Source organism: Microcaecilia unicolor, chromosome 3, assembly GCF_901765095.1.
Source record: "Microcaecilia unicolor chromosome 3, aMicUni1.1, whole genome shotgun sequence".
In the NCBI taxonomy this organism is placed as follows: Eukaryota; Metazoa; Chordata; class Amphibia; order Gymnophiona; family Siphonopidae; genus Microcaecilia; species Microcaecilia unicolor.
Window position 1 is genome coordinate 443,046,522 of NC_044033.1, and position 14,387 is coordinate 443,060,908.

Genomic DNA, 14,387 nt, shown 5'->3' on the forward strand with positions numbered 1-14,387 from the left:
GAGGTGGGCCACGAGATGAAGAGCAAGCAAGGGCCATTTGGTGGCATTTGGTTTAAAGGGCAGGCTTCGTGCAGGGACTACTTTTATTGAAATTAGTTCCCCCAGTAGGGAAGGATGGTCTGCAATCCAAGACATGAACCCCCTTTAAAACTTGCCAGTTTGCAAAGGGGAGCTCTGGGGCAGGCCACAAAAAAAAAAAAGGTAACTACACTGAGACAACATTATCTTTTTTTTTGTGAAAAAAAGCCTTTGAAGCATTCTTGCATAGCTTAAAAAAATCAACATTAATAAGTTGCTTTTGCAAGATTTTATATCATAGCAACACATTAGTGTTGAATTTAAGTAAATTATTATGCCTAGCAGGCTACAATGCAATAGGCTTTGCAGTTACCGCATGAAAATTAACATGCGGTACAGTCATCATCTGCCCTGCATTTACTACATGGGGCACAGTTACCACACAGGCTCTAAGAGGTTCAGAAACATACCCCCCCACACACACACACACTTTGATTATCCTCTCCTGCAGGAATGAGCCATTTACTGTAGTTTTTTATGGTTTCGATCACTACAAAAGAAACTCACTACATTATCTGATTGACATCATCATCAGATTATATGACTCCTGATGAAGGCACCACTGCCGAAACACAGCCGTGTTATCCTGAATATAATCCTTTGTGCCACCACACCTGTAGTTGAGTGAGATTATTTCTGCACCATTTTCTGTTGAAACTAATAAAATTTTACAGTATGAGGGTTTTTACTCCCCTTATTATTTTTGGTACTTTATCCTCACCATTACTGTCACCGCCTTGTCACATTGTTTTGCAGCCTTGAGATCCTGAAACACTATTACCCCAAGGTCCCTCTCCTGGTTCGTGCATATCAGTTTTTCGCCCCTTCCCCCAGCACTCCCCAAGTGCATCACTTTGCATGTCTTCTCATTATATTTTAACTGCCAAATGTTAGACCATTATTGTAACGTTTGTAGATCTCTTCTCATATTTTCTATTCCCTCTGGGGTGTCCACTCTGCTTCAGCTTGGAGAAAAGACGGCAGAGGGGAGATATGATAGAGGTCTATAAAATAATGAGTGGAGTGGAATGGGTAGACGTGAAGCGTCTGTTTACGCTTTCCAAAAATACTAGGACTAGGGAGCATGCGATGAAGCTACAAAGTAGTACATTTAAAACGAATCATTGAAAATTTTCTTCACTCAACATGTAATTCAACTCTGGAATTCATTACCAGAAAATGTGGTAAAGGCGGTTAGCTAAGCAGAGTTTGAAAAAGGTTTGGATGGCTTCCTAAAGAAAAAGTCCATAGACCATTATTAACTTGGACTTGTGGAAAATCCACTATTTCTGGGATAAGCAGTATAGAATGTTTTGTACTTTTTTGGGATCTTGCCGGTATTTGTGACTTGGATTGGCCACTGTTGGAAACAGGATGCTGGGCTTGATGGACCTTTGGCTTCTCCCAGTATGGCAATACTTACAGTATGTACCTTCCTCCATTGAGAGAAATTACCATTTAACCCTACTCTCTGTTTTCTGTCCAATAACCAATTTCTAATCCACACCAGAACATTGACTCCTATCCCATGACTCTTTAATTTTCTCAGGGGTCTCTAAATGAGGAACTTTATCAAAAGCTTTCTGAAAATCTAGATGCATTACATCAACCGGCTCACCTTTATCCACATGTTTATTCATGTCTTCAAACAAATGAAGCAAATGGGTGAGGCAACACTTCTCTTGGTTGAACCCATGCTGACTCTGTCCCATTAAACTATGTTTGTCTAAGTGTTCTGTAATTTTATTCTTTATCATAGTTTCCATTATTTTGCCTGGCACTGACATCAGGCTTACTGGTCTGTAATTTCCCAGATCACCCCTGGAACCCTTTTTAAAAATCAGCATCACATTGGCCACCCTCCAATCTTCAGGTACTACGGATGATTTTAACGACAGGTTACATATTATAAACAGCAGATCAGCAATTTCATGCTTGAGTTCTTTGAATACTCTTGGATGTATGCCATCCGGTCCAGGTGATTTACTACTCTTTAATTTGTCAATTTGGCTCAGTACATCTTCCAGGTTCACCGAGATTACTTTCAGTTCCTCCGCATTATCACCCTTGAAAATCATTTCCGGTACAGGCAGATCTTTTACATCTTCTTCCATAAAGACCAAAGCAAAGAATTAATTCAGTTTCTTCGCTATGGCCTTGTCGGCTGATACTGTGCTGGACAATTTTGGCACATTTAGACAGATTGTGGACTTCTGCATGAAGGTACCTCTGCCCTCATTATTCAATATCTGGTAGCAATAAAAAAAAATATCAAGTTCATTTTCATAATATACCACTGCAGACCACAAAACAAAAGGAGCAAGTTCTACATGCCATATCTTTCTTTTGATCTAGGTATAGGAAAAAAAAAGATTTTAAATGCTCCCAGATTTCGATCTAAATTCATGTTTGACGTAGGATATAAATGTCATAAATAAGTGTAAATAAATAGATTGAAACTCTAATGGGGTTGTTTACTAAAGCTTAGCTCGAGTTATCTGCAGCAGGGCCCATAGGAATAAAATGGGCCCTCCTGCGGATATCTCCAGCTAAGCTTTAGCAAACAACCCCCTAAATGTTGAGCAACTGATTCTCAGGACATGATGTCTGCTTAAATGGCCCTTTACTACCACTACTACTACTACTATTTAGCATTTCTATAGTGCTACAAGGCGTACGCAGCGCTGCACAAACATAGAAGAAAGACAGTCCCTGCTCAAAGAGCTTACAATCTAATAGACAAAAAAAAAAAATAAAGTAAGCAAATCAAATCAATTAATGTGAACGGGAAGAAAGAGAGGAGGGTAGGTGGAGGTGAGTGGTTACAAGTGTTTACGAGTCAAAAGCAATGTTAAAGAGGTGGGCTTTCAGTCTAGATTTAAGAGTGGCCAAGGATGGGGCAAGACGTAGGGGCTCAGGAAGTTTATTCCAGGCGTAGGGTGCAGCGAGACAGAAGGCGCGAAGTCTGGAGTTGGCAGTAGTGGAGAAGGGAACAGATAAGAAGGATTTATCCATGGAGCGGAGTGCACGGGAAGGGGTGTAGGGAAGGACGAGTGTGGAGAGATACTGGGGAGCAGCAGAGTGAGTACATTTATAGGTTAGTAGAAGAAGTTTGAACAGAATGCGAAAACGGATAGGGAGCCAGTGAAGGGTCTTGAGGAGAGGGGTAGTATGAGTAAAGCGACCCTGGCGGAAGACGAGACGGGTAGCAGAGTTTGAACCGACTGGAGAGGGGAGAGGTGACTAAGTGGGAGGCCAGCGAGAAGCAGATTGCAGTAGTCTAAACGAGAGGTGACAAGGGTGTGGATGAGGGTTTTGGTAGAGTGCTCGGAAAGAAAGGGGCAGATTTTACGGATGTTGTAAAGAAAGAAACGACAGGTCTTGGCAATCTGCTGGATATGAGCAGAGAAGGAGAGAGAAGAGTCAAAGATGACCCCAAGGTTTCGAGCTGAGGAGACAGGGAGAATGAGAGAGCCATCAACAGAAATAGAAAACGGGGGGAGCGGGGAGGTGGTTTGGGCGGGGAAAATGAGAAGCTCGGTTTTGGTCATATTTAATTTCAGGTGGTGTTGAGATATCCAGACAGCAATGTCAGACAAGCACGCTGAAACTTTGGTTTGAATGCAAGGTGAGATATCAGGGGTAGAAAGGTAGATTTGGGAGTCATCAGCATAGAGATGGTAGGAAAAGCCATGGGATGAGATTAATGAACCAAGGGAAGAAGTGTAGATAGAAAAGAGGAGGGGACCAAGAACAGAACCCTGAGGTACGCCGACAGGCAGAGGGATAGAAGTAGAAGAGGAGCCACCAGAGTGAACACTAAAGGTGCGGAGGGAGAGGTAGGAAGAGAACCAGGAAAGGACAGAGCCCTGGAATCCAAGTGAGGACAGGGTATCGAGAAGTATGCTGTGATCGACAGTGTCAAAAGCAGCGGAAAGATCAAGAAGAATGAGGATGGAATATTGACCTCTGGATTTAGCCAGTAATAGGTCATTGGAGACTTTAGTAAGCGCAGTTTCGGTTGAGTGGAGAGGGCGAAAACCAGATTGTAGTGGGTCAAGAATAGCATGTGAGGAGAGAAACTCAAGGCAGCGGCGGTGAACAGCACGCTCAAGTAATTTGGAGAGAAAAGGAAGGAGGGAGATGGGTCGGTAATTAGAGGGACAAGTAGGGTCGAGTGAAGGCTTCTTAAGGAGAGGTGTGACCACAGCATGTTTAAAGGCAGCAGGGACAGTCGCAGTGGAAAGTGAGAGGTTGAGAATGTGACAGATACCAGGAGAAAAAAAAAATCTCTGCACGAATATAACTGATGCTAGGGTGTCCCTATAACTAACCCCTCCAAATGACACACTGATTACGATTTATAAACAAATTAGTACTCTACCTATGAAAAGTTGTTCCGTTGTTATACTACCTCTGTGTACAAGCTGGCATGTTTGAAAATATAAGTAAGATTAAATAAAAATGCTACCAACAATAAAGAACGACAACATCATGGATACAGCAGCTCACAAGTTTGTTTGCTTTGTTTTGAGTGTACTGGGATGGGATGACGGCTGACGCCACTGCGCAGGGAAGAGGAAACAGAGGCAAACCTAATTGGCTTCAACATTTTGACGTCATCCCGACTTCTGTTTTAATTCAATAATGCGCCACCCTAAAGAATTTATTGGCTGCATATAACCCGGAAGTAGAGTTGAAAGGCTATCGGGTACGGGATCTGGGCGCTCTCGCGAGGCTTCGTTCTTTTCCTAGGCCGTTGCTCTGAGAGGTGGGTGTTGCGAATGCCTGCAGAATGGATTTGTTTTCTTCTTGGTGTTAAATAGGCTTTTCATCGAGATATAACTTCCCGTGGCTGTTTAAGCGAAGGCTGCGTGGTGGTGGAGGACCAGGATAGTGGTGGATGGTTGTGGATTGTGTGTTGGGGTGCTGATTGAGAGAGGTGGTGGCGGCGCGAAGTACTATACGGGTACCTACGTCAGGGGGACCTAGGATATGTGTTGTGCGATGAACGCGTGCTTCCCTCGTTGGTCCCGGAACTGCTAGGCAGTTTCTTTGGGAGTTGGGATCTTTCAAAGTTCCGAATCTTTAGTGGTGCGGGAAGCATGGAAGCAGTAGCTCTTGGCTGACAGGCCTCGGCCTTTACTATAAATCTGGCCTGCGCCCTCTGGGTCTCCGATGGTGGCTTAGCAGCTATAGTCACGTTTAGCCTTCAAAGTTCCTCCGCTTCTCCCCTACAGAAAGGCCATGTTCAGCTCCAGCGCCAAGATTGTGAAGCCCAATGGCGAGAAGCCGGATGAGTTCGAGTCCGGCATCTCCCAGGTAAGATTCTGTAACTTTTCTCGTTAATAGAGCTACATGAAGAACAGTTCCTTTTAGTATGTTACCCCCCCCCCCCCCCCCCCCCCCCCCCGTTCTTTATCATTAAATGTGTAGAAATGCAGCTTACTGGAATGAGGTGACATAGTTATACCATGTAGTGGAGGAGTGGCCTAGTGATTAGAGCACCAGTCTTGCAATCCAGAGGTGGCCGGTTCAAATTCTGCTGCTGCTCCTTGTGATCTTGGGCAAGTTACTTAACCCTCCATTGCCTCAGATACAAACTTAGATTGTGAGCCCTCCTGGGACAGAAAAATTTCCAGAGTACCTGAATGTAACGCACTTTGAGCTACTACTGAAAAAGGTGTGAGCAAAATCTAAATAAATAGGGCGATTGAGACTGAGCTCACAGTGGCTCATTTGCTGTCAGGGAGACTTGGTGAAGTTAATTTGACATTTCTGATTACAAAATATTGATAGTACTTTTAATTTCTTATAAGTAATGAGTAACAAAAGTATTTTCTTCTTTGTAGGCTCTCCTGGAGTTGGAAATGAATTCTGACTTAAAGGCACAATTAAGGGAGCTGAACATCACTGCAGCTAAGGTGGTTTTAACATTTTAATATTAACTTCCATTTTATGTAATTTAAACCACGCACTTAACATTTCAGAGCAATACAAAATATCAAGTGGTACTGGGTTTTAGGTTTTAGTTAATTAGGAAAATCATAAACGCATATAGATTGTGAGATTTAGTTGTTGCAATTCTTTTGGTTAGATAAGGCACATGGTCTGAAAAAAGTTAATCCTCCTAAGATAATGGTTACTAACTGACAAAAAGGGTCTAGTAAGGTTACAGCAGGGTTGGAAACTGTTCTGTGGCAGTCTGTTAGGTCTTTCTGAGAAGTTCTGAGAGAAGAGGACACCTCTGTGGGTAAGTAACATTTTATTCTGAGCTTGGTAACAAAGATTAGGGTTTAAAAGAGGAGTTTTAGGATATTGATAAACACAGAATTTTAAAATAAAAAGAGCAAGCAAACTTTATTAGCTAGTCCCCATACCCTTTTCCCCATAGTTATAAAACTTGAAGTTTCTGCCACAGCTTAAAGATTAGGGTTTAAAAGAGGAATTGTAGGATATTGATAAACACACTTACAATTTTAAAATGGTAAAAAAAAAAAAACAAGCAAACTGAGGGCCAGGTGCACTAAACCTTAACGACCCCCTAACAACCCTTTAACGAAGGAAATTCATAACCGTTGCATGCATTAAAGGCCTTTTTCCAACGAAGCAAGTAGCTAACGAAAACGGAATACAAAAGAGTACCATTGTAATGTGGGCGATTTGGGATGCACTAACAATACCGACGATCACACTGAATCATTTACGGCGACATATTAAACGTATGGTCAGAGCAGTCGTAAAGGCCTGAGCTGTCATCTCCCCGCTTCCCCCTGCACCTTAAAATTCCAAGCTGGCATGTTGAAAAACAAAATAACACAAACATCTGGCTCCCCGCTTCCCTCTGCATACAATACAAATGAAACGAAAACAAAATCAAAAAAGGACTGGGAGGGGGCAAGGGCGCTCGTCAGGAGCATCATGTATGGATGGCCTTGCCCCTGCCACCCCCCCCCCCCCCCCCCAGGTCACCGCTGCTCCCTGCTTCCGCTCGTATAAAATAAAAAACTAAAAAGTTTAGCAGCCCCTGTCCCCCTCCCTTCCTGTCTCTCTCTGTTGTACTCCCAAAGCTCCGCCTCCTGGCATCCTCCGCCCCCGTGCCGTTCCCTCCCCCCCTACCGGACCCCCCTCTGCTTTACTGGTCCGCGCAGCGCCTCTCACCTGTGTGTGAAGGAGCTGCATGGGATGGAACAGCTGATCGGCGATCACTGCTGCCGCCTCTGACGTGTCTCTGTTCTTTCTGGGCCCGCCTTCTTCTGACGTCAGTTACCTACGTAGATAACTAACGTCAGAGGAGGGCGGGCCCAGGAAGAACAGAGAGACGTCGGAGGAGGCAGCAGTGATCGCCGATCAGATACATAATATGCATTGATGGGATAGTAAATCCCTAATAAATGTGGAAACTGTCAAAGGAGGGATAATTTGTAATGGACTTAACCCCAATCATTCTGAAAAGATAGCTCCTCTGTGTGTGTGTGCATGTACATGTTGGGGGGAGGAGCAGAGAGAAACTTGGGTGGATACACCTTGGAGAGGCAGCTCATGCGAGTCACTGTGATAGGAGGATAGTTGGAGCACTAGCAACCACAGAGGCAGCCCTTAAGGAGCATTCTTTTTTTTGTGGGGGTGGGGTGGGAATTGAGAAGCTACTGTTGGGGGGGGGGGGGTAGAGGAGAGATTGAGAGGCTACTGCTGTGGATGGGGATGAGAGCTAAAGCTGCTGCAGTGGGTGGCTGTGTTTGCAGTTGATGGGACTAGCAGTGGGGAGGGGTTGCTGCAGCTGCTGGGGGGCAGGGGGATAAAAGGAGAGAGGTAAGGCTGCAGCTTTTGGGGGTTGGTGGATGAGTGCACCATTGCCCCACCAACTGTAGCCTAAAGCAGTGGTTCCCAAACCTGTTCCTAGAGGCACCCCAGGCAGTCAGGTTTTCAGGATACCCACAATGAAAAGATTTGCCTCTACTACATGCAAATCTGCCTCGTGAATATTCATTGTGGATATCCTGAAAACCTGACTGGTTGGGGTGCCTCCAGTACCAGTTTTGGGAATCACTGGCGTAAAGCCTTAGGAAACTGAAAGAGTGAGCATCCAAATGGCAGGTGGCATTTAATGTGGTCAAGTGCAAAGTGATGCACATTGGGAAGAATAATCCAAGTTATAGTTACCTGATGCTAGGTTTAAAAAACGATTGGACAAGTTACTTCAAATCCTTAAGCTATTATTAAGATGGACTTGGGTAATCCACTTGCTTATTCCTGAGATAAGCAACATAAAGTCTGTTTTACTTGTGACCTGATTTGGCTACTGTTGGATAAAGGATACTGGGCTTGATTGGACTTTTGTCTGACCTAGTATGGCAATGCTTATTTTCTTAACCAGCGTTTCTCCTCTTTTTTTTTTTTTTAAAATTTTTAATTTAATTTTTTAAATGAAAAAGTAAATCAGTCTAGTCCACATCGAGAGAGGACATATTAAACAAGTATTTGTAACATAAATCCAAGAATTATGTCATAAACAACCTGTTTAAGGATATCTAATACAAATTCTTGCTATGATAAATTTTTCCTCCCTATCTAATAACATTCTTTCCAGCTAGCCTGGTTCAAAGATAACAATTGTCATTTGAAAAAATAACAACATTTAGAGATTAAAATAAAAAAAAAAAAAAGTAGCACCAAGGGCCAAAACTCTTGCCTGTGTACCCCTTGACACATCTGGAAAAACATGAACTTTTCCACCACAAAAGGGTCACGCTTCCTAAAGTAATTTTTCAGAACATTCATCTTATTCTCTGACGAGAAGGAGACCAGGAGAGTGGCACGAGATGAAATATTGTTCCGAGTAGTCTCTAGAAAAGCTGTCAATTTGCCATTTCGTTTTCTCTTACAGACAATTCATCCACTACCTCCTCACTCTGGCCTTTCAAAATCTTAGGTAAATATTTTGTAGTAGCCTTACTTCCTTGAAATAGAAGAATCTCACCAGATAGTAACATACACACTGAGAAATTCAGAAATCTCAAATTGGTGGCCCTAATCAGATTTCTTTTTTTTTCTAATTTCTCTACCGGTCTATGCAAAAACAAGCTATCCTTAATTCCAGACACTCTTCGCTTGTTGCAGCAAACCAATTTGGGACTAATTTTTCTTACAGAAATTATTGAAATGATTAGTATCTTGGAAACCACTGTCTGAGAAAATTGAGAGAGCTGCTGTACTGGACCTTGTAGCATTGCTTCATTCCTCTTAACCACTTTCCACACATGAAACAAAGAAAATCATGTGAGGCTTCCATTGAAAGTAGTGGTGTGTTTGGAAATTCAACAGCTTGTAAAAAGAAAAAGCCAGTGAAGATGGAGGTGACATTTGTTGTTGCAAACTCACTGTATCCCCTACAGGGGAATAACCTTAATGGGATAAACCCCCACTAAGGGGAGGTGGGATGAGAGAGGGTCTGGTGTATGCCTCTCCCCTGAACTGAGTCACCCAAGTCCAATCCAGGAGTTAAAGAAGAGGGAGGGAGTATATTAAGAGATTCCAAATGTCTCTCTATTGGACCCGGTACTAAAGGTATACTTACTACCAGGTACTTGGTTCTATCCATATGCTTCCCCATAATAAAAGATGAAATAGCAGTATACCAGGTACTTGATTCTAGCCTTGTTCTTCCCCATAATAAAAGATGAAGTGGCAATACCTTAGAAGACATAAGATCCAGAGATGATTGAACAACGAAGTCAGGGCTCACAAAGTACCTGGTGTGCCTCTTAAGGTATGCCCTGCAGCTGCATCTCGAGAACCTACACTAGCCTGCACCAATGACATCAGTGGTCAGCAAGATACTTCTGGGGATAGTCTCTTGACCCAAAAGATCTTCCGGGTGCCTCCAGTCACATTCCTGGCTCAGTCTCACCCCTCTTTCTCTAGTGATCTTTTGAGGTGAAATAACTGTTCATCCACATGCCTGTAGCCAGAGAAGACCTAATGATCAACCCACTTCCTTTACAGTAGTAATGTGACATTTGATGATTGAAAAAAAAAAAAAACTTTCTTCAGGGCACGGAGTAGATAAATGGTTTATTTCATTTGAAATGAATGGATTGGCTTGGTGGTTCAAGTAGCATTACTGCACACTGTCATTCATATGGTAGTATATACGAGTCCCAGCTCTAATCTTCTGCTCCCAAGATTGACTGTGGAAGCAGCCTTCCAAATCCTTAGAGGGGAGGGGAAAGAACCCCAGTAGTTGTACAATCAAGATAGCTGCTGTCTTGGATTGAAGTTAGGAGGGAATATGAAAATGGAGAGGCGGAATCCATAGGTAGTTGCTTATGGAACCAGGATCACAATTCTGCCTTGGGTAGAAGCCTGTCAGAGGAGAAGGAACTGTCCCTGTTAGAAAAATAATATAAGCTATGTATCAATGAGGGCTATATATGCTAAAAGATGATTCCACTCCCCCGATCCCTCCCCCCAAAGTAGTAGGCGCTACGTACAATGTCCTGTATCTGCTGGGGGTGTGTACTTTCTGCTGCTTTTCAAATTGAGATCACAGCTGCCAAAAATTAGGACCAGATGTGCTAAGCCAATACTTACCAAATTTATGAAGGAAAATTTAAATTTTAAGTTACATTCCTGATTATATGTAGGTCCATAATTTTTAAAAGTGGAAGGTGTAAAGCATGAGTGTATCCTGTTCATTCTCTTATGACTGAAGTCACTGTCTGAAACCAACATGGATATCCAGTGAGGTTGCTCTCATGGCTCTGTCCGGGTGGCGCACGGGAGCATAGCACCTTTGGGTGCAGTGATGTATAGTCCCATTCCACAGTGTTGGAGAGCATGTTTGTCTCTGGCTCTTGGGCAGATGAGGGCAGCGTCCTGTATATTCCTACAACTTCTCAGAGTCTCTGGACAGTTACTGAGGAGACAAACCATGCAGGACACAGATTGTCTTAATGTTTAGGACATTTTACTAGGCCTTATTAAGTAGGCATCAAAACAGGAAATTCTACCTTTGTGCTACAAATTACAACATGCAAAAGATCCTCTGTGGCATTGATCAAAAAGCCAGTGTGTGGTTTTAAAGAATTTTAAATGGTCAGAATTTTTTTTTTGTGTGTGTTTTGGCTGTCAACAGTTAACAAAAGGTGCTACCATAGCTGAGGTTTGACTTGTATTTTTACAGATGTTGCTCCTGACTGGCTGTGGTGCAGGGTGTTCTTACCCCAAGCAGCTACTGTTTCTTTGACACTCCCATCTAAGCTCCAGTATATTTGGTATCTTGAAAAATGAAAATGTGGATTTTTTTTTAAACTTTAGGAAATTGAAGTTGGTGGGGGTAGAAAAGCAATCATCATCTTTGTTCCAGTTCCTCAGCTGAAATCTTTCCAGAAGATCCAAGTGAGGCTAGTTCGTGAACTGGAGAAGAAGTTCAGTGGCAAACATGTGGTGTTTATTGCTCAGGTGAGTAGTGGTAGATTGCTTGTCTGATCTGTAAAGGCTGCTTGAGGAAGAGCTCTAAGCAAGTACTGAGGTTGCAACCACTTCTAATTTATTTATTTATAGAAGGTGTAACTCATGTACACTATATACACACTACATATTATACAACACGGCAACTATGACGCTCCCTGCTGGGGAATGTACAATATAGAGGTGTAAATAATGGTACTAATTCTAGGGGGACACACATCTACACAAGTTTCCCAAAATTCAGAATTCCCTTTTCATTGATAAGCCACAAGGACTACTCAGAGCAAATAGAGAAGTTTATTTACAAAGAGTGTACAATGTGAAGTGTAAACAAGTAAAGGTTAGGACATATTTTAAAGTGCATAATAGAAACATATTGAATTATAAAATGAACAGAAGTCAGATGGAATAACACAACCTACTGGCAAAAAGCCATCTGTAACTTAGCTGATAGTGATCACTGAACTATAAATTCCATTACTTAGGTTCCCACTATTCCAGAACCTGTGGGATAGTCACGTCCATCAACCAGAAGGTGGAGATACAGAACTGAAAACTGAGCTGAGACATCTCTTGTCATCCAGGCCCTCAGTACTTTCTATCTCCAGCAGGTAGATGGACACACTTTCAGTCTCTGGTTATGAGCGCTTTGTTCCTGGACCAGTTGGTCAACTGGACTCCAATTGAGCTTTGCGGGTGACTTGAATCTGCAGCATTATATCCGGAGGTCTTAAGATCCCTATCTTTGATGCCCCATGAATTTACTTACTCCCTCCCTTCACCTCTCCCTTGTTTCCTGTGGAACTCTCCCTTTCCAGCACAACAACCTCGCCAAAAAAATAAAGGAAAGATTTGCTGGGACAGAGTATCTTTTTCTCGTCTATGGTAAGACTTGTGGAGATGTAAGCTTGGGGGGAGCAGCTGGCAGTGGTGGGTCTGACTAAAGTTTGACTCCCTCACTTGGAGGGCTGCAAGTTCTACGTGGTGTAGGGGAAGGATCCTGACTTACCGCTTGGGACATGTACTGCACTTTTTTATACGGTGAATGGCAATTCCCACAGAGGCAGTGGGGTTCCCGTTGTGGAACCTGCCAGCTGGCGTTGGGGCAGTGTGTGCAAACTGGGAATCTCTCAGAGGAAACAGCGGCAGCACATCTTTGGATTTGGAGCAGCATCTGAATATGCCAGGGGCTTTGGGCTCTCTGGCAGGACCAGTGCGCAGTTTGATGCAAGAGAGTGCAGGAACAGGTGCTATTTTCCCTATCATCAAGCCAATCAATCCATAGACTGGTGGGTTGTGTCCATCTACCAGCAGGTGGAGATAGAGAGCAATCTTTTGCTTCCCTATATGTGGTCATGTGCTGCCGGAAACTCCTCAGTATGTTCTCTATCTCAGCTGGTGTGTGGTCACACAGCAGCAGCTCTGGCAAGGTCTCCAAGCCTAATTGTTTTGTTGAGTACCTGGGGTTGAGGGCTCTTCGTGAGCAAGTGCAAACCTGGTGGTGCCAGGTCCCTCCTTTTTCTCCCCCCTCCCGCTGGGTCCGTTAAAAAAAAATTTTTTTTGTAAACTTTCAAAAAGGACGTCCATTTGCAGCTGCTCACTGGAACAAGTCGTCGCTGCTCGGAGCAAGAAGCAGGTAATTTTTACCTTTTACTAGCGGGCAGGGGGTTCCCCGAACGGTCTCCATGTGGCTAAGGGCGCGAAAAGACGCTCCCCGGAACGCGTTCGCGCCTAGCGGGGAAGCGGGGGGGATCAAAGGTAGAGTCGCCCTTTTTGGGCGTCCTTTCGGAACCGGGAGAGTTCTCCGGCTTTTCCTCCGGTGCGGCGGCCTTTCCTGCCTTAGGCGCCCATCCCCCGCTGGCCGCCCTCCCGGTCGTGTCCGGCCACGCGGCTCGGTTGGCTTCTTCTTGGGCCGCCCTCGAGATGGGAGATGCTAACAGCATGGTCGCCCTTGAATTGGGCGACAGTAAGAAGTCGGCGAAATTAAAAAGGCCTTCTTCCCGCGCAGCTCCTTCTAGGAGTTTCGCGCCGGACGCCATTTTGGACGCGCAACACGCCTCTCCCCCGCTTCTGGGAACGCAGATGGAGGGCGCCTCTAGGGCCCGCGGCACAGGCTGCAGAAATGCACAGGCTGGGGGGTTTCTCTCCTGAGTTCATTTTGCTGCTGCATCAAGCCTTTCTTATGCAGAACACTGCCCCTGCCCACCTCTCTGACCGGGGTGATGAGGCCTCTATGCTTAAGCTCCCTCGGGTAGATCTTCCACCCTCGGGGGACTCGGTCTCCTCTGATGTGGATGACAGCAGCGTGTCTGAGTTCTCCCAGAGATCCTTAGCGGAATCGATGGAAGAGAGACTGATCCTTGCTCGGATGGAGCGGACGACCCCTCTGCAGCGCGGCTTTTTCGCTCATTTGCCCAACCTGGGGCACCTACAACAGTTGTGGCATCCAGGATCTCTTATCAGAGTATAGCAGTGTGCAGACTCTCAGGGCTGTGTGTCTGACTTAGACCTGCCAGTCCAGCAGAGGTTGGCGGATGCCATGTGCTGGGGGGGGGGGGGGGGGGGTAATTTTTTGGAGAGGAGGTGGATTACCCTTGGAGAAGTAGCATAGGCCAGCTTGTAGTAGTGGCTGCAATTTGCCGATCTGAATAAAGATTTGAGTCTGGAAGATCCAGACTGTACCATTGTGATAACAGATGCAAGCCTCAAGTACTGGGGAGCCCACTAGTTCAAGAGTGACCCTGGGTCACTTGTCAGCACGGGAGGTATTGTGGTGGCTCTGAGTCTCTGGTCAACAGGAAAGTATTGTGGTCGTTAAAGCAGTTTCATCTGGCTCT

At 44.4% G+C, this 14,387-nt stretch overlaps 1 protein-coding gene and 1 non-coding gene across 2 annotated transcripts; both read left to right on the plus strand.

Annotated features, from left to right (window-relative positions):
• Window positions 1–4,815: 4,815 nt before the first annotated feature.
• Window positions 4,816–11,541, plus strand: RPS7 (ribosomal protein S7; the record flags this gene model as incomplete). Its single annotated transcript, XM_030198919.1, is given in 4 exon segments — window positions 4,816–4,849; window positions 5,319–5,400; window positions 5,931–6,002; window positions 11,398–11,541. Coding segments are annotated over 3 exon segments (291 nt in total), but the record flags the coding sequence as incomplete, so codon positions are not given.
• Window positions 10,806–11,026, plus strand: LOC115467430. Its single transcript, XR_003941722.1, has one exon. It is a non-coding gene; the product is annotated as a small nucleolar RNA SNORA73 family (small nucleolar RNA).
• Window positions 11,542–14,387: the final 2,846 nt, after the last annotated feature.